General features: G+C 46.8%; 1 protein-coding gene across 1 annotated transcript in view; it reads left to right on the plus strand.

The window, feature by feature from the left end:
- Window positions 1-21,023, plus strand: part of KIF16B (kinesin family member 16B) — a gene marked incomplete at its 5' end in the record, with an annotated part of 222,113 nt that overhangs the window by 52,476 nt on the left and 148,614 nt on the right. The window contains 2 exons of the mRNA XM_015419818.1: window positions 18,139-18,258; window positions 20,342-20,393. Of these exons, the coding sequence (XP_015275304.1) occupies window positions 18,139-18,258; window positions 20,342-20,393 (172 nt within the window). The remainder of the gene's footprint in view (window positions 1-18,138; window positions 18,259-20,341; window positions 20,394-21,023) is intronic.

Genomic DNA, 21,023 nt, shown 5'->3' on the forward strand with positions numbered 1-21,023 from the left:
GAAAGTGTTCCAACCCTTGTATCATTCGAGTTGCCCTTTTCGGCACTTCCCCAATGCTATAAATATCCTTTTTGAGGTGTGGTGACCAGAACTGCACACAGTACTCCAGATGAGGTCATACCATCGATTTATACAGGGACATCATGATACTGGCTGATTTGTTTTCAATTCCTGCTTCAAATTTTTATTGTTAGACTTCGTGTTTTCTGCAGCATGTTCCTCACCGTCCCTTTTTGCCTGTCTCACCGCCAACTTGCATTTTATTCGCCAAAGCCTGTAAAACCCCCCCATCTGCCTAAACGTCAACATGCGATTCAATTAAAACCTGCCGTCCTAGGTTTTCCGTCTCACTCGAAGGCTTAACGTTGGCGGATCTCGTTCTCACCAGTCGAGCACACCTGCCTTTTCTTTCGTCTCCATGCCACGAAAACAAATCAAATGTCCGCGTCTTTTATTTTTCATCCGTTGCTGTTCTTATGTCTTGGATAGCAGAGACTCTGTATATTCCAGGATATTACCACCGAGATTCCTCTTGCGGTACAGATGGCCACACTTTGGCAATGTACTAAAAGCTGTAAGACTCCGAGCATGTGTTTGCAAGACAGGTGCCTTACAGCTTCCTAGCCAGTTCATAAAAATTCCTTGTTCCACCTGTGATGGTAGATCAATCAATGCCACTGACTACTGCCACAAGAACAGGACAACAACCGAGGATCCGCCGCAACAAGGGTGCCTGGTAGGGTTGTCACTACCCCTGTATATCTGTGGCCCTAGGTTAGATTCAGTAATGTGATTAGCACTCCCTGTAAGCCGCCCAGAGACCCTTAGGGGTTAGGGCGGGATAACAAGTCGAATAAATAAATAAATAAATAAATGCCGTGGTACATCAATGTGTACCACCAATGTGGTACATCAATGTGGTGGCACATCAATGCCGTGGAAATGGTGGGGTTTATTTTTTTAATTAATGGAAACTCTCTGCAGATGGGGATTATCCTTAAAAAGAGATCAATTCCCGTCACTAAAAATTAGCCCCCTGTCTTCCGCAGAACCCATTTGTTGTCCGTTAAAGGGTTTTGTGGGCTTTTGTAATGGGAAATTACTAACGAAACATTAATTGGAGCCGCGTCCCCAAGTACGCCGCTAATAATTCCTTCTCTCCGCTGACAAACATCAATATTTATATGGCTAACGGCAACCGTTTGTGGCAGAGGGAGAGACTCAGTATGTAATGGGAAGGCGTAAACCGACTTCATAAGATCCGTAATGGGCATATAATTCCCTCTTTCTCTCTCCCCTCCTGTGCCAGAAAAGAACGGCATCATTAATAGTGGATCATTTTCACTCCGGCGGTGTCGGTCGCTGCTCATTTGGATACGGCCTCCTGGTGCATCTGCCTTTTTAATTGACATTCGTTTTGGGCGTCCATTGATGGCCGTGTGGGCTGTTCACTGTGAAACCTGTATTTTCACGGTAAGCTGTTCACAAACACGAGCTCGCGGGGTAGGATGCCTTCCCCCCCCACCCCTTTCACTTTCCGCACGGTATTTTTAATGGGTTTTCTTGATTGATGAGGATGCTATGACCTAAAGCACACGAGAGGCCGAGGAAAATCCGACTAGGACATCTTTTATTAGCAGGGTATGCCGGCACTTTCCTTTGAACACAGTTTTCTTTAATAAGCAGTCTAATATTTAATGTATCCACGTAAAAACAAAGAAATCTAATTAGGATTTTTTTTGGGGGGGTCATTGGTGAGAAGCAAACGATTTTTAAATGTCGTGTTAGGTTTTAGGGATTTGTCCTCAAAGGCATTTACTGCTTTTCGAACTGGAAGACGAATATTCGTCTCTTTGCCCCAGAGAGATTTCTGGATCTTGGGTTGCCTTCAAGGGTACCGTTCCCCTTGGGTAAGGCCACTTGCATTGGCGAAGGAGGGGGTGGCAATATTCACTGATTCCTGGAGATTTGGGGGATAGATCCTAAGGAGGATAGCGTTTGATGAGGGGGAGGGGCCTCAGCACCATAGAATGCCACGGAGTCCACCCTCCAAAACAGTGGTTCGGAGCAGGGACTCTAATCTGGGAGAACCGGGTTTGATTCCCCACTCCTCCACATGCAGCGGCTGGTGTGACCTTGGGTCAGTCACGGTTCTCTCAGAGCTGTTCTGGAAAGAGCAGTTCTTGAAAGAGCTCTCTCAGCCCCACCTACCTCACAGGCTGTGGGGAGGGAAAGGGAAAGGAGATTGTAAACCTCTCTGAGTGAAGGGTGGGGTATAAATCCAGTCTCTTCCTTCTCCTCCTCTTTCACCGCCATACTCAACTTTTGTCGAATTTTTTGTAATTGACCTTACCTGCCCTGTTCGACTTCATTCTGCGTTGTTAAAAAAAATGTTTTGTTTGGCATGGTGAGTGGCTAAAACTTAAAAGTTCAGGGTTTTTTTTCTTTCAATTTTAAAATGTTTATTAAGATCAAGTATAACATTTCAAAACATACTGTACCTGCAAAACATTATGCAGAAGTCTTGAGAATCCGAAATTACAAACCAGTCAGTCAGTCACCAGCAAATCATTAACCTACATCACATATAACATAACATAATAAGACGGTATCAATTCCGTTCACCTATCCCATAGTGCTGTTTGAACCATAAATTCCAATGAGTTGAGTAAAGTCTAAAATACCGTATTTCCGGGAGTCTGTTGCTCTGAAATACAAGAGGAGTCTCAGTGGCATGGTGGAGGTCACGGGAAAATCAGAAGTGGAGCCATGTGTGGTAGCTCGTCCTAGAGGGAAGCAGGTTTTGCTCTGCCATGAAGTTCAGTTTGAAGGTCTCGTCAGAGATCACATTTGCTTTCGTCTCATGGTGCGAGAGTTTTGCTTCTGTCGAATGTAAACCTAGCTGGCTGGGTCTGCCTAGCATCTAACTCATCAGAAGATTAGTGTCACGGACCCTTAGGCTCTCTGTTTTATTATTTGTTTTATTGATTTTTCAAATAAACAAGGTACGTTTTAGTGCCGAGGGGTACCAATTGTCAGGCTGTGCTTAGGGCATCGGTTGTCCTTAATCCGGCCCTGCCTTAACCCCGAATCGCCAGGAATTTTCCAACACAGCACTGGCAACCCTAATCCCATAATTTTCTCCAGGAACAAAATTTCGAGGGACTGTATTACGAAGGAGGAGGCAGAGACATCAGATGTGCCAGTGCGCCAGTTTCGCTCCACTGGCTGTGCTTTGGATCTGGTCCATAGTGTCTAACTGCATGGAAGTTGCCAATTAGGTTGTTAATTGATTGGCCCGAATAAAATAATAATGCAGTTCAGACGCTTTAACACTGTGATGGCAAGGCCTCCTAATTTAGTTTATCTCTAATTAATGGGTATCTTGCCACTTCAGTGAAAATATCAAGTCTGTCAAAATAACTTGCTCATGACAGACTTTGGCAGTAATTGTCTTGCCAATCAAAATGCTCTGGAATTTTTTCTGTTGTTGTTTTTTTTTAAAAAAAATTATTGTGTCTTGAGTGGCCTGACATAAGGTTTTGAATATGAAGTGTAATTAACACATAGAATTCGCTGCCACAGAAAGTGGTGGCAGCTACAAGTATAGACAGTTTCAAGGGGAGATTGGATAAACATATGGAGCAGAGGTCCATCAGTGGTTGTTAGCTGCAAGGTATAGCTGGAACACTCTGTCTGGGGCTGTGATGCTCTGTATTCTTGGTGCTTGGGGGCAACAGTGGGAGGGCTTCTAGTGTCCTGGCCCCTGCTTACAATATAGATAAAGTACATAAAATAAAATGCATAAAATACATGAAAACCAAAATTTTAAATCACCATTTGTACTGCTAGTAACTTAATCAGATACAGTCCTAATAAAATGCTAATGCATACTAAAGGTTGAAAGTGAGGGGGCCAAGCGTACCTTTCTGAGGAGGTTGTTCCATAATCATGGGGCTGCCACCAAAAAGGCCCTCTCTTGTGTAACCAACAAATGAGCTTCTTTGTTAGACAGCGCTCATGTACCACCCACCTACCCATCCATCCATCCATCTGTCTGTCTGTCTGTCTGTCTGTCTACCTACCTACCAGGGCTCTTTTTGTAGCAGGAATTCCTTTGCATATTAGGTGACAACCCCTAATGTAGGCAATCCTCCAAGAGCTGACAGTAGCCCCTGTACGAAGAGCTCTGCAAGCTCTTGGAGGACTGGCTACATTAGGGGTGTGTCGCTTAATATGCAAAGTAGTTCCTGCTACAAAAGAGCCCCCCCCCTCTCTCTCATCTATCTATCATCTATCATCTATCTATCATCTATCATCTATCTATCTATCTACCTACCTACCTATCTATCATCTTTTATCTTCTATCCTCTTTTATCTTCTATCCTCTTTCATTTTCTATCATCTATCTTCCATCTTCCATCCATCATTTATCTATCTTTTATCTGTCATTGGTCTTTTATCTTCTATCATCTCTCGTCTGTCTGTCTGTCTGTCTGTCTGTCTGTCTGTCTGTCTATCTATCTATCTATCTATCTATCTATCTATCTATCTATCTATCTATCTATATCTATCGCAATTTTAAAAGCCCCACACAATATCATATTGAGTAGCAGAAATCCATTTGATAAAATATCTGAGGCCTTCATCTAGAAACAGTGCAGGAATGCAAAATCAAAGGAACAGTCGACATGCAAACAGTTTTCTTATAGAAATCTGCTGCTTTTGGTTTAGAAAACAGAAAATGCAATTAGCTTTGTCCCGCCCCCTTGCAGGGCTCCTACAGAATTAGTTTAGTTCGACTAAACCAGCTAAACGAGGTTAGATTGTTTTGTTAATTTGAATGATTTAGGTGATAGTAGGCCATGTTGGGGCAAAGTGTTTTATTTTGTGCTGTAAAATCTCAGTTACTAATAATTTAGCGTGCTTGCTTTTATGGCTTGCTGGTTATGTGGATAAATAAAAGATAACGGATCGTAAAGAGAAACTGGCTGAGCCTATTAAATAACAACTGTTTTTAGCAGACTACTTTAGCATGACGTCGAGCCTAATATGCAAAGGAGTTCCTGCTACAAAAAGAGCCCTGCTTCACAATAGTAGACCATGTTGGGGCAAAGTGTTTTATATTGTGCTGTAAAATCTCAGTTACTAATAATTTAGCGTGCTTGCTTTTATGGCTTGCTGGTTATGTGGATAAATAAAAGATAACGGATCGTAAAGAGAAACTGGCTGAGCCTATTAAATAACAACTGTTTTTAGCAGACTACTTTAGCATGACGTCGATCATTCCCAGTTTTCTGTTAATTAAAATATTAGATGACTTTATTAATGAGTTAAGTGGATAATAAGTCACAGGGTTCCATACGTTCCATGCCAGAACGACATAGGTAATGTTTGCAACATTACTAGAGCGTGACTCTGTAGGGTTTTCAAGGCAAGAAACATCCAGAGATGGTCTGCCGTTACCTGCCTCCACATAGTAACACTAGCCTTTCTTGGTGGTCTCCCATCCAAGTACTAACCAGGGCCAACCCTGCTTAGCTTCTGAGATCTGATGAGATCAAACTAGCATGGGCCACCCAGGTCACTGCAAGAGTGAAACAGGTGGTTTGCCATTGCCTGCCTCTGCATAGCAACCCTGGACTACCTTGGTGGTCTTCCATCCAAGAACTAAACAGGGCTGACCCTGCTTAGCTTCTGAGCTCTTATAAGATCAGTATAGTCTGGGCTATCCAGGGGGAGGGGGAGGAGATTGGATTTATACCCTGCCCTTCACTACCCAAGGGAGTCTCAGAGCAGTTTACAATCTCCTTTCCCTTTCCCTCCCCACAACAGACACCCTGTGAGGTAGGCAGGGCTGAGAGAGCTCTGACAGAAACTGCTCTTTTTCAAGGACAGCTGTGCCAGAACTATGGCTTGCCCAAGGTCATCCAGCAGGTGCAAGTGGAGGAGTGGGGAATCAAACCTGGTTCTCCCAGATTAGAGTCCGCGCACTTAACCACTACACCAAACTGGGCCCAGATCTTTACATTTTTAAAAAATAATTTTGTGTGTGTGAGAGAGAGAGAGACCAAATAGCATTAAATTAAGCCGTTTCTCTGCATTTATTTTTTAAGAAAAATGTACCTCTACGTTCTTCGACTTCTCCCTTTTCCGATGCATATCGAACCACCACCATTTCGGCTCAATGAAAGGCGACAGGAACACAAAGAGCAGTTTTAGAGTTCCAAAATTAAAAAAAAGTATTATAACAAACTTAACACATTTTTATATTATTATGGCGGAGAGATCAGAACTTGCAGCACATTTTCTGGTAGCCGATGAAACCATTAGCACCTAACATTTTCTTCTAGAAATAAATTTGCTCATTTTCTCAGCACCATAGTTCAGTGACATTAAGTTTGTTGTGGGTTACCGGAGATTTAATACAAAAATTAGGATGACCATCAAAAGGTCAAACGCAGCAAAAAAAAATAAAGATGAACTCAACGTTGCTCTCCAAGTAAAAAGATCAAATGTTTTTGCAAAGACAGACTCAAATGGCCTTTAAAAATCTATCTGTTTGATTCTGTGTACCCATACTATAAATAATTGGCTCTCTTGCTCTCTCAAATGTCATAAGTAATTGGCTGCGGTCAGGTGGCGATGTATTCTGCCCAGATAATTTTTTTGCCCATCTTCAAATATGCAAATTTAACTCTGCATTTCCGATGTTCTATTAGGACAATTAGATTCTCCAAACTCTTAAACTGACGCATTAGAACTAAATCGCAAGTCAAACTTGACACGGCACGGCAAGAAAAGGACCCCAGGTGCCTGACATTTGCGTCCACCCCCACACATTTGGAAAAACCAGGGTGTAAAAGTTTAAATCCGCTAAATGGTCACCGTCTGATTATCAGAGCTCTTGTGCTACTAGGAAAGACCAAATGAGTACAGAGCACGATTGCGGGAACGACTGAGGAAGACAACCCGAGTAGAGTTCAAAGGCTTTCCTGTGACTGGGTTTCCACACGGCAGAGGCAGGTGCTTGGATGTGTGTCGCGGGTACTGGCTCTGCTGAGGCTGACTACTCCTCAGATGAGGAAAAGGCCGGGAGCAACCCAGTCTCCTCTGGAGTCAGCCCAGAAGAAGAACCCCCAACAGCACCTGTGGAGGAAGAGTCCCCAGCAGCAGGAGAGCCTGTACCTGGCCCAGGACCCCCATTTGCAGACACCCCGAGGCCAGACTCCCCGCCTAGTTCCCCTGAGTGCCCCAGACGTAGGGCATGCCAGAGGCTGACTATGCAGGAGTAAAGAAGGAGTGCCAGACTGCAGCTCCTGCAAAGGCAACAGGAGGAGCTGTAAGCCTTTGCAGACTCGACTCCCAGGGAAGGGAGGACCTGCTCAAAAGCACTCCTTGCACCTGCTTGAGCACGGCAGCAACTCTGCACACTCAGACCTGCTTCTGTGTGGGTGTGTTCAGACGCGCCGTTTCAGCCGTTATCAACCGCTCCAGTTCCAACCGGACCAATTTGATCCCGGGGAAGCGCGGTCACGCTCACCTCTCACTGTGCAGCACATCGCTCCCCGGCGTCCACACTTCAGGTGCTCAGCAGCGCACGTCGGTGGATTTTTTAATTTCTACACAGTTTGCGCATGAGCATAGGCAATCTTTCATATAATTGAGATCTTCACGCATGCGCATAACGCCATAGCCCGAAAAGCATGCCCTGAAGCGAAGACTTCCCTTTAAACTTTGACATCGAAACTGGCCTCGGTGAGGTCCCGGACTCATGTGAGGGCTGAAACTGGGCACCGTTTAAAGTTTGCTTTTACTGACGCCGGGGCGAAGCTTCGCCCAAGCACACATCGCCTACGATTAAAAAAAATGGAGGATGAAAACCAGAAGCCTCGGGCTTCCAAATGGAAGTGGCTCTACACCAGCGGAGAGTGATCAGACGGGGAAAATGAGGCTAGAAATGGAGCACTCAGGAAAAAACCACTTGGGGACCTAGTAGCAAACTACACCGGTTTGAGGGGAGTTTGCGACAGTTGGCAACAGTTAGGGATGGGAGGCAGATGTTGTGAGTGTGATTGAGCATAAGTATTCTATTTCTAACCGGCTAGTATACCGGCTCAAATGCCCCGTCTGAACGCACCCTGTGTGTAGCAGCCGCTTCTTGTCCTTGAAACTTGCAACCTTGAATTGACTTCCTGGCTATCCGACCTTTGGCTCTGTGGTGTACCTTGATTCCGGACCGTGTTTCCAGTGTGGCAACCAGCCAAGGCAGCACAGTGTGTGTCCATGTGCTCGCATCTGGGGAGTGGTATTTTGGGAGGTTGGATAATGCCGTGGAGCCGACAGGAAATAAAAGTCAGCAAAAGGCAATTTAGATGGAGCTGGAATCTTTGGAGAGCGGCAACTCCCGAAGATCGCTTGCGGTGCATGGAAGCATCAGAGCTTCCTTTGTGGTTCAAGCTTGTTGCTGAACTTGGGACTTTGACAGAAGGAGGTGTGGGAATGTGTGGCTGCCTCCCCCCTCCCTCCCAAGCTCGTTGGCTTTAGCAGTTTCTTCCTTTCCCCCCAAATTATATTTATTGCATTTATGACAACATATATATACAAAACAAGAATGCATCGATGCCATACAACCTTGTGATAAGATATTGAACATATAAGATGCACGGAACGTCATACAAAAATACTTCTCTATTATGTTACGTTAGAAAACCTAAACAGCATGATAAAAAGTAGAGACATCACCCTGCCAAAAAAAGTCCTCATGGTCAAAGCAATGGTATTCCCAGTAGTCATATATGGCTGCGAGAGTTGGACTATAAGGAAGGCCGAGCGCCGAAGAATAGATTCTTTTGAACTATGGTGCTGGAGAAGACTCTTGAGAGTCCCTTGGACTGCAAGAAGGTCAAATCCGTCAATCCTAAAAGAAATCAACCCTGACTGTTCCCTGGAAGGCCAGATAATAAAACTGAAGCTCAAATACTTTGGCCACCAAATGAGACTGGAGCACTCACTGGAGAAGACCCTGATGCTGGGAAAGATTGAAGGTCAAAGAAGACGGGGACGGCAAAGGATGAGATGGTTAAACAGTGTCATAGATGCAACGAACATGAAATTGAGCCAACTTCAGAGGACGGCGGAAGACAGGAGAGCCTGGCGGGAGATGGTCCATGGGGTCGCGAAGAGTCGGACTCAACTGTGCGACTGAACAACAACAAAAAGTGTCATTTATGCACTCTGAGGGCATGCCTAGTGTTGTCATTTTACCCCTTGAAAGGAATTGTGCTTTTTGACCAGTGCATATAAGTCTCAATGCATTCATTCATGAAACATCTGCTTTTCACGTAGTCTAGTTCATAATATAAGTTTATTGTCTTAGCCATAGGCCATAACATAATACATCAGGTCATAAAATGGTACAATAGAAAAATATCAGTATACTCCTATACTACTACTACTTTGTGTTAAATTTATTTATTTATTTTATTCGATTTGATATACCGCCCTAACCCCCGTAGGGGTCTCATTCTGATTTTCCTTGCTGCTAAGGCAAATAACGCCATTCTGCTAGAAGGAGATTGTAAGCTGTTCTGAGACTCCAAGTGAAGGGTGGGGTATAAATCCAATTTCCTCCTCCTCCTCCTCCTCCTTCTAATACAGGCAACCACTTGACCACAAATTTGGAGTATATATCCCATCGCAGTTTCTTTAAGACATGGCTTGTTGGGTTCCCCAGTTGGTGGATTTAACAAAGACGTGCCCTTTGTCCTTTATGCAAGGCGGCCGGACTTGTCCGTCGCTTAACTGGTCTAAGGGATCAAATTGCGTTCCGACAGGTCCGCAGTATTTGATTTGGAAAAGCTAATACATTTCAGAGCCAGCCCAATGAAAATCCTTTGCTATCGATCTTTGAATAAAAAGCCTTTCTGAACAGCACGGGGACTTCTACAGAGAGGAGACCCGCCAGCCTGGGCCATTCGTACAAGGCCGTTTTCACTGTTCACACAGCAGAAAATCCAGGTGTGCCAGGCGGGAAGTGCCATCTGATGCAGGGTCCGTGATGAGCGTGCAATAGTTTCAAAGGGTAGCAGTGTCGGCCTCCAGTAGAATAGCTAGATACAAGTCCAGTAGAGAGCCGGTTTGGTGTAGTGGTTGAGTGCGTGGACTCTAATCTGGGAGATCCGGGTTTGATTCCCCCACTCCTCCACTCGCACCTGGCTGGATGACCTTGGGCAAGCTGTAGTTCTGATAAGAGCTGTTCTTGAAAAAGAGCAGTTTCTGTCAGAGCACTCTCGGCCCCACCCACCTCATACGGTATCTGTTGTGGGGAGGGGAAGGGAAAGGAGTTTGTAAGCCGCTCTGAGACTCCTTTGCGTAGTGAAGGGCGGGGAATAAACCCAATCTCCTCCTCCTCTTCTTTTTCTTCGTCTTCAGTGCTCAAGAAGAAAATTCTAAGCCTTTATTGTAGTTACAACTGTGGTTGGAAAACACAACTGTGGCATGCATCGAGTAGTCTAACCAGTCATCATGTAGGGTGATAACCTGCACAATGTGCAAAGCCATTATTTTTTTTTACTATGGGTTTCTCCATTTGCTTCTTGGCTGAAAGAGCACATGACCAGTGTTCCCTCTAAGCTGAGTTCATGTGAGCTAGCTCCCGGTTTTTCACAGAAATTCACCTCAGCTATTTAAAGAGTAAGGTAAAGGTAAAGGTTCCCTTGCTCGAAAGCCAGTCGAATCCGACTCTAGGGATGTAGTGCTCATCTCCGTTTCAAAGCCGAAGAGAGACGTTTCCGTGTCCGGAGACGTTTCCGTGGTCATGTGGCCGGCATGACTAAACACCAAGGCGCACGGAACGCTGTCACCCTTCCCACCAAAGTGGTACCTATTTATCTACTTGCAATTTCTTGCTTTCGAACTGCTAGGTTGGCAGGAGCTGGAACTAGAGATGGGAGCTCACTCCATCATGCGGCACCCGGGTCTTGAACTGCTGAACTACTGACCTTCCACAACCTGCAGTTCAGCGTCTTAACCACTTAAGCCGCCGCAGCTCCATTTAAAGAGTAGTGGAAAACAAATAAAAAACAGCCTATGCAGTATTGCTCACAATGTGCAGGTCTTCCAGTTTTGCCTTCTGAGAAGGTGTTTGAAGAGTCGGAGATTTTTGTGGTCTGAGGTTGTCACGAACCTTCTTATTGCTGCGTTACGATCTGCTGGCGTACTCAGGACGAATATCTCGTCTTTGCTGCATTTTAAGGGGTCTTTAAACCCCCCTGCGGTTTTTAAAAACGGCACCGATACTAATGGTCATGTTTTATTAATGTATTTTCGGAGCTGCCTTCCAAGCTCAGTTCGTGTTGGAAGGGCTAGAAATGTTAAAAGCAAATAAAAACGAGCACCCTTTTGATGGAGAAATGAGAAGCGTGGACTTGGATCGATCGAGGGCAGGTTTTTCGTAATCACATTCCCAAAAGGCGAGGGTTGTTTAGATTCGTAACACTGCCCTAGAGCAAAATGGGGGGTGGGGGGTGGACTTTCCTCGGTAAGTGCTAGTAGTCAGAGAGAAACTTATTTCCTCCTTGGAGGAATCTCATTCTAGTATGAGAAATTTCTGGCAAAGGATAACTTTGCGCGCTGTACAGTACAGGCGTTGCATGCAGGTCTATGATTTGCAGTGATCTAATCAGGGATGTCAAACATGCGGCCCGGGGGCCAGATTAGGCACCCGGGGGGCTTCCATCAGGCCCGCAGTGAAACCAGCCGTCTCCTGCTTCCAGTTCTGCTGCTGCTGCATCATAGCTTGCTTCGCCAGACTCTCTTAATCACTCGGCCATTTCATGTTTTAACCTGGGCCCTAGACTCAGAATTCTGAGCGTGAGATTTCTGTGGTGAATGTCAATAAATCAAAAGCAGGTTTGCAGCTTACACAGCTAATTTTTTAAGCATGTTTTTATTTTAAGTAAAAAACCTCATCTTTGTGTTTGTGTCCTTTATAAAGTTTATATCTCCGCTACCTGGCGTTACATTTTATGACACACACGTGGCCCGGCCCAACATGGTCTCATGTATGTCAGATCCGGCCCTCATAGCGAATGAGTTCGACATCCGTGATCTAACTTATTCCTGCCCTGACCTGGACAGCCCAGGCGAGCCCAATCTTGTCAGATCTCAGAAGCTAAGCAGGGTCGGCCCTGGTTAGTTCTTGGATGGGAGACCACCGAGGAAGTCCAGGGTTGCTATGCAGAAGCAGGCAATGTCAAAAGCACCTCTGAAGGTCTTTTGCTGTGAGAACCCTACAGGGTCACCATAAATTAAAAGAGAGTAAGGACTTATCCTCACCCTGCCCTCCTTATAGCCTGCCTGTCCTTTCCCCCTCCTGATCTCCTTGCCTGCCGGGTCTCTTTTGTGCTGTGGGCGGGTCCTGTGATGTCACAAAGAACTTCTGTTGCCAGGGAGGGTCACTAGCCTACTTGCCCTGGTTTTTTTTTTAAAAAAGCACTGCCTGGGTAACTTGGGGCCATCCTGACCTTGATGGGCTCTGTCAGCCCAGTCTCACCACATCTTAGAAGCAAAGCAGGGTCAGCCCTGATTAGTACTTGGATGGGAGACCACCAAGGAGCTCCAGGTATCACACCCTCCCCAAATTCCACCCTGCCCAGGCGTGCAGAGGCAGGCGGTGGCAAGCCACCTCTCTGCATCTCTTGCCTTGACCTATTAGCCACAAGGTATAGATAGGGACTCTGGGGCAAGTGATGCTCTGTCATCTTGGTGCTTGGGAGGGGGGTCAACAGTGGGATGGCTTCTAATGTCCTGGCCCCACTGGTGGACCTCCTGATGGCACCTGGTATTTCTGGCCACTGTGTGATACAGAGTGTTGGACTGGATGGGCCTTTGGCCTGATCCAACATTGGCATCTCTTATGTCCTTATGTTCTTAAGTTTGCACATCCATCTCCTAGTCATGCAATGTAGAGAAGAAGAAGATGAAGAGGAGGAGGAGGAGATTGGATATATACACCGCCCTTCACTCGGAGTCTCAGAGCAGCTTACAAACTCCTTTCCTTTCCCTTCCCCACACCACCTCTCTGCGTCTCTTGCCTTGAAAACCCTACGGGGTCACCCTAAGTCAGCTGTGACCTGATGGCGGCAAGAACAACAAAACAAAGTTCCTGCTTGCCTTAGAAATCTCTTCTGGAGGACTATGGAGTCCCGGGGCTGAAGTCGAAGAAAGAGGACTGCGCGGCGTACCAAAATGTAGGAGGGGGGACATTTTGCATAATAATATTTGCACTGGCTCCTCGGCTTGGAAACGGCGTTGAGCACCGCACCCCTAGAGTCGGATTCGACTGGCTTTCGAGCAAGGGAAACCTTTACCTTTACTAGTTTATTCTTAAAGGAGGTGATGAGCAATTCTCCCTCTACGCTGTGGAGCTTTGTGAGCAAAAGTTCTACTTTGGTGAGCTCCTGGCATTAAAGTCGTGAGCGAGCAATTTGGCTACTGCATCAATTAGTTTGCTCTTCTGGAGCCCTCCTTCTTGAGCTCAGACAAAAATGTGTGAGCCAGAGGCTAAAAAAACTGTGAGCTAGCTCACACTAACTCAGCTTAGAGGGAACACGGGTGATGAGCAAGAGGCATGTTCCCACCCCCCTCTCTTGGCAGGCGCTCTACCAAGAAGGGTAAACGGATAGAGATAGCGGAGTAGATCACCTTTTTTTAAATATCGGGAGGAAGTGGACATTCCAACGTACAACACGGTTGCTCCCCCACTCGTGTTGGGGCGGGGGACTGGTGCCGAGAACCTATGGCATGAAAATGGACTTCAGGAATGGTCTTCTTTTTGTTTGATCTTCGTCCCCTCCAAAATGGCAACTTGTGTACAGTTGATGAAACCCAGAAAAAAATGGGCACTTTCCTCCTTACATTTTAATACTCTTAGGCAGGGCTCTTTTTGTAGCAGGAACTCCTTTGCATATTAGGCGACACACCCCTAATGTAGCCAATCCTCCAAGAGCTTCCAGTAGCCCCTGTGAGAAGAGCTCTGTAAGCTCTTGGAGGATTGGCTACATTAGGGGTGTCGCAGGGGTCATTTCGTAGAAAAAGAGGTGCAGGAGCTCATTAGCATAGCTCATTAGCATAACTCATTTGCATATGCCACACCCCCTGGCATCACCAGAAGTGTGTCAGAAGGCAAAGCCCACCGCTTAGCCTCCACTGGACTGTTTTGGATTGCTAGCTGTTTGGGGGCGGGGGGAACGTGAAGATCTGTCCTCGCAGAGGAGGGAGAGCTTGTACATGAATAAAACTTGGTCTTAAAGGTGCCACTGGACTGTTTTGGACCGGGGGGCGGGGGGGTCTCTGCAACTTACCTGGCTTCTTCTTGCTCTGACTGAGGGCTGCTGGGAGCAGGGGGTGGGGCTTGTTGCATGTGCCCGCCCCCTGAGCTCTTTACTGCCGGAGCTCCACTCCTGTGCACTCCTGCAGGAAATGACCCCTGGTGGTGTGTCACCTAATATGCAAAGGAGTTCCTGCTACAAAAAGAGCCCTGTAGGGTTATATATTGCTAGGAAAGCATCAGCTTTTTGTTTTGTTTTTTTAATATATTTGCCCTGGAGCTAATCAGGCAGGTGATGATTACGACTAGAGCATCATTAATTTTAATTGCGTTTAATAGTTAATTTCCTAATTTCATCCCCAAATATGGCCGGTGTCTTTCTCAGGAACACGAGGCACATGAATCAGGGCATCTTATGGTTGATTTTCTCCCTCGCTCAGATTTTTATGTGCCTTAGATAAAACTGTCTTTGAATATCATTTTAATTTTTATTTCCCGTAATTGTCAAATGGCATCTTTTAAAAGCAACATGGCAAATAATCTCTTAAACATTTAAGAAAGATTATAGTAAATCATCCCTTTTAAACAATCCAGAATTCCAACGTATATCTACACCAGTAAGATGTATTGGTCAAATCCTGTTTAAAATGGTAGCGATTTATGATATTGACCTGACAATATCTATAGTATTTCAGTTTTCGTCAGAGCAAATGAGCTTAAGTGCACTTTTTATTTAATGCCAGATTTATTTTTATGGGGAACAATAAATTTAAAGTGCTGATGGGATAAACTGTAATGTACAGCCATTTCCCCCCCATGTGCTTTTCAGTGCTTATGTTCCTGGAATGCCTTTCCACATTGTAACGTACGTAGAAAAAACATTTGTGCAGGTACATTTGATTAATGTTGCATGCAAACTTTCTTCAGTCATTACTATTTTGGCGCTTCTGTTGCATTTCCAGCTGAATTTGATAGGGCGCTGTCTCATTGGACATTACTATGGCCTGAAGCAGGGGTGTCGAACTCATTTGTTATGGAGGGCTGGATCTGACATGAATTGGACTTTGTCGGGCCGGGCCACGTGTGTCATAAAATGTAATGCCAGGGAGCGGAGACATCTCTCCTTATATATAATTGACTGCTGTATTCTGGTGGTGTGCAGGACCCAGGTTCATGTTTTAAAAGCAGACTGACACTGTTTGCCCAAAGCCAGAGCACTCTCCCAGAGCCTCTTTCTAGATCTCATTGTATTTATTTCCACAACGGGCCTTATTTCTAGTATACTTGATAAAGGACACAAACACAAACGGGTTTTTTTAAATTAGTTGCTGTAGATTTTCCGGGTCGTATAAAAACGTGCTCGAAACAGTAGCGTTCTTGCAATATTTTGTTTATTTAACCGTCTCTGATAACTGACACGCCTTGCCCTGAATTATGGCATCAAAATGTCTGTGTTGTAGCAGTCTGGGAAGGGGAGGAGCCTCAGCCCCAGGGCAGGGAGCAGAAGCTTGCCTATCTATCTCTTCTGAGCGATTGAGAGAGTCTGGGAAAGCAGGCTGTGACACAGCAGCAGCAGCAGCAGCAGAACTGGAGGAAGAAGCAGGAGACAGCCAGTCCCTTGCGGGCCTGATAGAAGCCCTCTGAGGGCCTGATCCGGCCCCTGGGCCGCATGTTTTACACCCCTGGCCTGAAGGGTATCACATCCGTGGGGAGGATCTGTGGTTCAGTGGCAAAGCATCTGCCTGGCATGGAGAAGGTCCCAGGTTCAATCCCTGGCATGGCATCTCCAATTAAAAGGATCAGGTGGTTGGTGATGTGAAAGACTCAACCTAACAACCTGGAGAACCATGACCAGTCTGAGTAGATCATATTGGCATGGATGGGGCCAGTGGTCTGATTCAGCATATGGCAGATTCATGTGGTCAGTGGTGCGTACCTACATCTGTGTGTTCTTAGAGTAGTTTTTCCCCTACAAGGATGACATGGTCGGGAGAGGGAAGGCAGAGTGGTATAGCCCATTCTCTCCAGATCTCAGAAGCTAAGTAGGGTCAGTGCTTGGAAGGGAGACCACCAAGGAAGGCTCTGCAGAGGAAGGCCATGGCCAACCACCTCTGCTTCTCACTTGCTTTGAAAGCCCCTTGCTGAGGTTGCCATAAGTTGGAAGCTAAGCAGGGTTGATTTTTGGATTGGAGACCACCAAGGAAGGCTCTGCAGAGGAAGGCCATGGCCAACCACCTCTGCTTCTCACTTGCTTTGAAAGCCCCTTGCTGAGGTTGCCATAAGTTGGAAGCTAAGCAGGGTTGATTTTTGGATTGGAGACCACCAAGGAAGGCTCTGCAGAGGAAGGCAGTTGGCAAACCACCTCTGCTTCTCACTTGCCTTGAAAGCCCCTTGCTATGGGTCGCCATTAAATCGGTACTTGGATGGGAGACCACCAAGCAAGGCTCTGCAGAGGAAGGCGATGGCAAACCACCTCTGCTTCGCACTTGCCCTGAAAGCCCCTTGCCAGGGGTCTCCATAAGTCAGCTGTGACTTGACTTGGCACTTTACACACACAACATCAATGATCCCTCTAAGCTGTGGAGTCTTGTGAGCAAAAATTCTACTTTGTGAGCAAAAATTCTACTTTGTGAGCTACTGTCATTACAGTTGTGAGCAACTGATTTGGCTACTGCATAAATTAGTTTGCTCTGGAGCCATCCTTCCTGAGCTAAGACAAAAATGTGTGAGCCGGAGGCTAAAAAAACTGTGAGCTGGCTCACACTCACTCAGCCTAGAGGGAACACTGCACAAGATGGTCAGACCTGACCCCTCCCTTTCTGTGAAAGGAATCTTAGTCTTTCATCAATCACAGGTAGGGTTGCCAACCCCCCCGATTTGCCAGGGGTCCCCCGGTTTTTTGGGGGGGTTCTACCTGCCCGCCGGCCAGATGGCCTGCGGGGGAAGCCCCACCCCCAACACCCACCTTCACCCCTCTCTCTCCCTTTAAGTGTGTGGAACCCGTGTTTCCTCCCAAGCCCGGAGTGCCAGCTTCGTGCTCTTAAAAGGGAAACGCGGCTGCTCTTAAAGGGGAAACGCCAGCTCCTGCATTTAAAAGGATAACACCGGCTCCTTTAAGGGCAGGGAACTGCTGTTTCTGGAGATCCGACGCACGGGTGGGTGTGGGGGGGGGTGGCGGACGGCCCCAACGTGATGTCATCACGTCAGGGATGCCCCGCCCCCTCCAGGAACGCCAGGAATGCCCCCAAAGTCCCCCGCTGGGGGTGGAAGATGGACTTGGCAACCCTAATCACAGGAACTAATTTTTGTTTCCAAATTTAGAATGTTCTCAAAAATAGTGTTGGCATACGCTTAAGGCGAAATTGTATCTGGATAGAGAATAGTCGATACTAGGAAATTCAAGCTTTCTTTGTTTTTCTTGGGGGGGATGGAGTGACTAAACCAAGTGTTTTCCAGAAGATTTTTAGGAACTCTATTGGTTTGGCATTCAGAATAAGACGTTGCCACACTAGATAACGGGCATTCCCTGAAAGTTCCGTTGCCTTACCTCTCTTCTAGACAATATCTGTTGGGTTTCAACATACATACACCTTCTACAAATTTGACGCACCTTCTGATGCTGTGTGTGTTAGAAGAGTTCTGTAGGAATTTTCGTCCATTCAGAATTCCCGATCTGCCTGAGAGGCTACTTAGTCCGAGTACTTCTGTGCCATGCTGTACCCCAAAGGGTAAACAAGGCCTTTCTCACTCCGAGAGAGAAAATGAACCCCGCAAGTGATCTTTGAACGGATTTTGTTTTTTTACAGGAACAAACCTTGGCTCTGAGGAAAGAAGGAATAGGTGTCGTGTTAGATTCCGAGCTTCCTCACCTAATAGGCATCGACGACGATCTTCTGAGCACGGGCATCATCTTGTATCACTTGAAGGTAATTCAATACTTATCCGCATTCCCTTTCCCAAATGGACAGCTTTAATTGCAGTGTTAATTTTGCTGTCCGAATTAAGCTTAAGCATCCATTACTTCTTGGGCGATCATTTGGCATCGACCGTTAGATGCTCTAGTTTGTTTTGTATTAAAGTGTCAGCTACCGGTTAGATCTGTCCTGACGGCTAATGGTAGATGAACGAGAGTCCTGCTGAGTGTATTGGGTTTTCGTTCATTTTGCTATGGCCGTGATTTGATGTTGGCTGGACACTAGCAAGCTGCTTTTGGCCTGGCTCGCAGAGAACTTAAGTGGGGTAAGAGTAAACTTGTGCAAAGTTTCTTCAATAAAGACCTTTGAGTCATAGTCTATTTCAGGGGTCCCCAACTTTTCTGAGCCCACGGTAGCCTTTGGAATTCTGGCAGAGCATGGTGGATGTAGCCACAAAATGGCTGCTGCAAGAGACCACAAAATGGCTGCCGCCACTTACCTTCAGTCACCCAGTGAAGGCTCCCGTGCTGTGGTGGCAGCTGCTACCAAGGCAGTATTTAGGGTTGCCAAGTTCTACCTTTGTAATAGCGGGGGGAGTCCCGGACGTCCCTGGGAGTCTCCTGGCGTGCGCGCTTTGCATGCACACCAGAATCACGTCACCCGGAAGTGACACAATCACGTCAGGCACGTCGCGGCGGGGCCACAATCATTCGAGGGGAAACCATAGAGTTTCCCCTCAGATGATAGAGCGTCCCCCCGCAACGTGCCCAACGCGATTGCGTCACCTCTGGGTGACGTGTCTATGCCGGGCACGTCACGTACTTTGGGGGTGCGGTCCCCCCCCCCCCGGCGCCCCCAACCTTGCTGGGGGGGATAGCTCTTGGGTGGGGGTTTCCCTGGCCCCCCGAACTTGGCAACCCTAGCAGCAACCCTAGCAAGCCTAGCTAGTCAAATCTTAAATGACCAATCAGGCTGGGCAAAAGCCCCACTTGACATTGGACTTCGCAGGCATCAGGGAAGGTGTTGTCAGGCACAAGTCATCAACCAAGGCTGTTTCAGTCCCATATGTAGGCCTGAAGCCAGACTGGAAAAAGACCCAGGTAGTTCCCTTCATCCAGGAAACCCCGAAATTGTTCAGCCGTGACCCGTTCAGTCCTCTTACTCGAGAATAGAATATTTGAGTCTGGTTGTCAGTTATTCAACTCTCTTAGATACAAGGTTGATTTCTTCAGGAGTGGATGGACCACCACATCTTTCAGTGCCATAGCAACCACCTACTGCCCTCAGAGAGGCCATTAACTGTCTCTTGGGACTCAGTCAGCAAGCCCGCTCCCCAGCAGATTTAAGCATCCAGGACGAGTAAGGGGTCATATAGACAGAGAGTAGGCCCCAGACAATACAGCCTTTGCCCCCCAAACACCCAAGGATCCTCTCCGTATCCTCAGACTGTATTCTTGGTCCTTGTAGGGGGGCAACAGTGGGAGGGCTTCTGGTGTTCTGGCCCCACTGGTGTACCTCCTGATGGCACCTAGGTTTTGGCCACTGTGTGACACAGAGTGTTAGTCTGGATGGACCACTGTCCTGATCCATCCAACATGGCTTCTCTTATGTTCTTATATCTGGGTCAGTGATGCGGTATATTCCTGGTGTTTGGGGGGCAACAGTGGGAGGACCTCTGGAGTTCTGGCCCTGCTGGTGGACCTCCTGATGGCCCCTGGGTTTTAGCCACTGTGTGACATAGAGTGCAGGACTGGATGGGCCATTGGCCTGATCCAACATGGCTTCTCTCATGTTCTTATGTCTGGGGCAGGGATACTGTGATTCTTGGTGCTGGGGGGGCAAGAGTGGGGGGAGGCTTCTGGAGTTCTGGCCCTGCTGGTGGACCTCCTGATGGCCCCTGGGTTTTGGCTGCTGTGTGACACAGAGTGTTAGACTGGATGGGCCACTGGCCTGATCCAACATTGGCTTATCTTATGTTCTTATGACTGAATAAACTCAAAATAAACTGATTTGTGGCCACAAATGGTATCAATGTGGTGTAATTTGATCTTCGTACTAGAATAAATAACTCTCTCATTTTTTCCCCCTACCATAGGAAGGTCGAACACACGTTGGCAGAGAAGATGCTGTAGCAGAGCAGGATATCGGTATGCAAATAGCAGCTCTCTCCTTTCCTTTAAAACATCAGTTAATTCTGCCGCTACCTTGCTCCATGATTGGTCATCACAGCTATGCACAAGCTGAATAACGCGCTGTGGTTTGTCATTATAGGGCCAAGCCTTGGAAAGCCTAGTGGCTGCATACTCCTTCTCTTCTTGCCTTCTTCATGGCTTTGATATTAAGGGCTTCCTAATCCCTCATAAATTGGAGACCTTCGTGGCATCCAGATATGACAAATTGTGATTTGCTTTACGAACATACGAGAAGCCATGTTGGATCAGGCCAATGGGCCATCCAGTCCAACACTCTGTGTCACTCAGTGGCCAAAAAGACCAGGTGCCATCAGGAGGTCCACCAGTGGGGCCAGAACTCCAGAAGCCCTCCCGCTGTTGCCCCCCTAAGCACCAGGAATACAGAGCATCACTGCCCCAGACATAAGGACATAAGAGAAGCCATGTTGGATCAGGCCAATGGGCCATCCAGTCCAACACTCTGTGTCACTCAGTGGCCAGAACCCAGGTGCCCTCAGGAGGTCCACTAGTGGGGCCATAACTCCAGAAGCCCTCCTGCTGTTGCCCCTCTAAGCACCAAGAACACAGAGCATCACTGCCCCAGAC

This window comes from Gekko japonicus, unplaced genomic scaffold (genome assembly GCF_001447785.1).
Source record: "Gekko japonicus isolate JY-2015 unplaced genomic scaffold, Gekko_japonicus_V1.1 scaffold2574, whole genome shotgun sequence".
In the NCBI taxonomy this organism is placed as follows: domain Eukaryota; kingdom Metazoa; phylum Chordata; class Lepidosauria; order Squamata; family Gekkonidae; genus Gekko; species Gekko japonicus.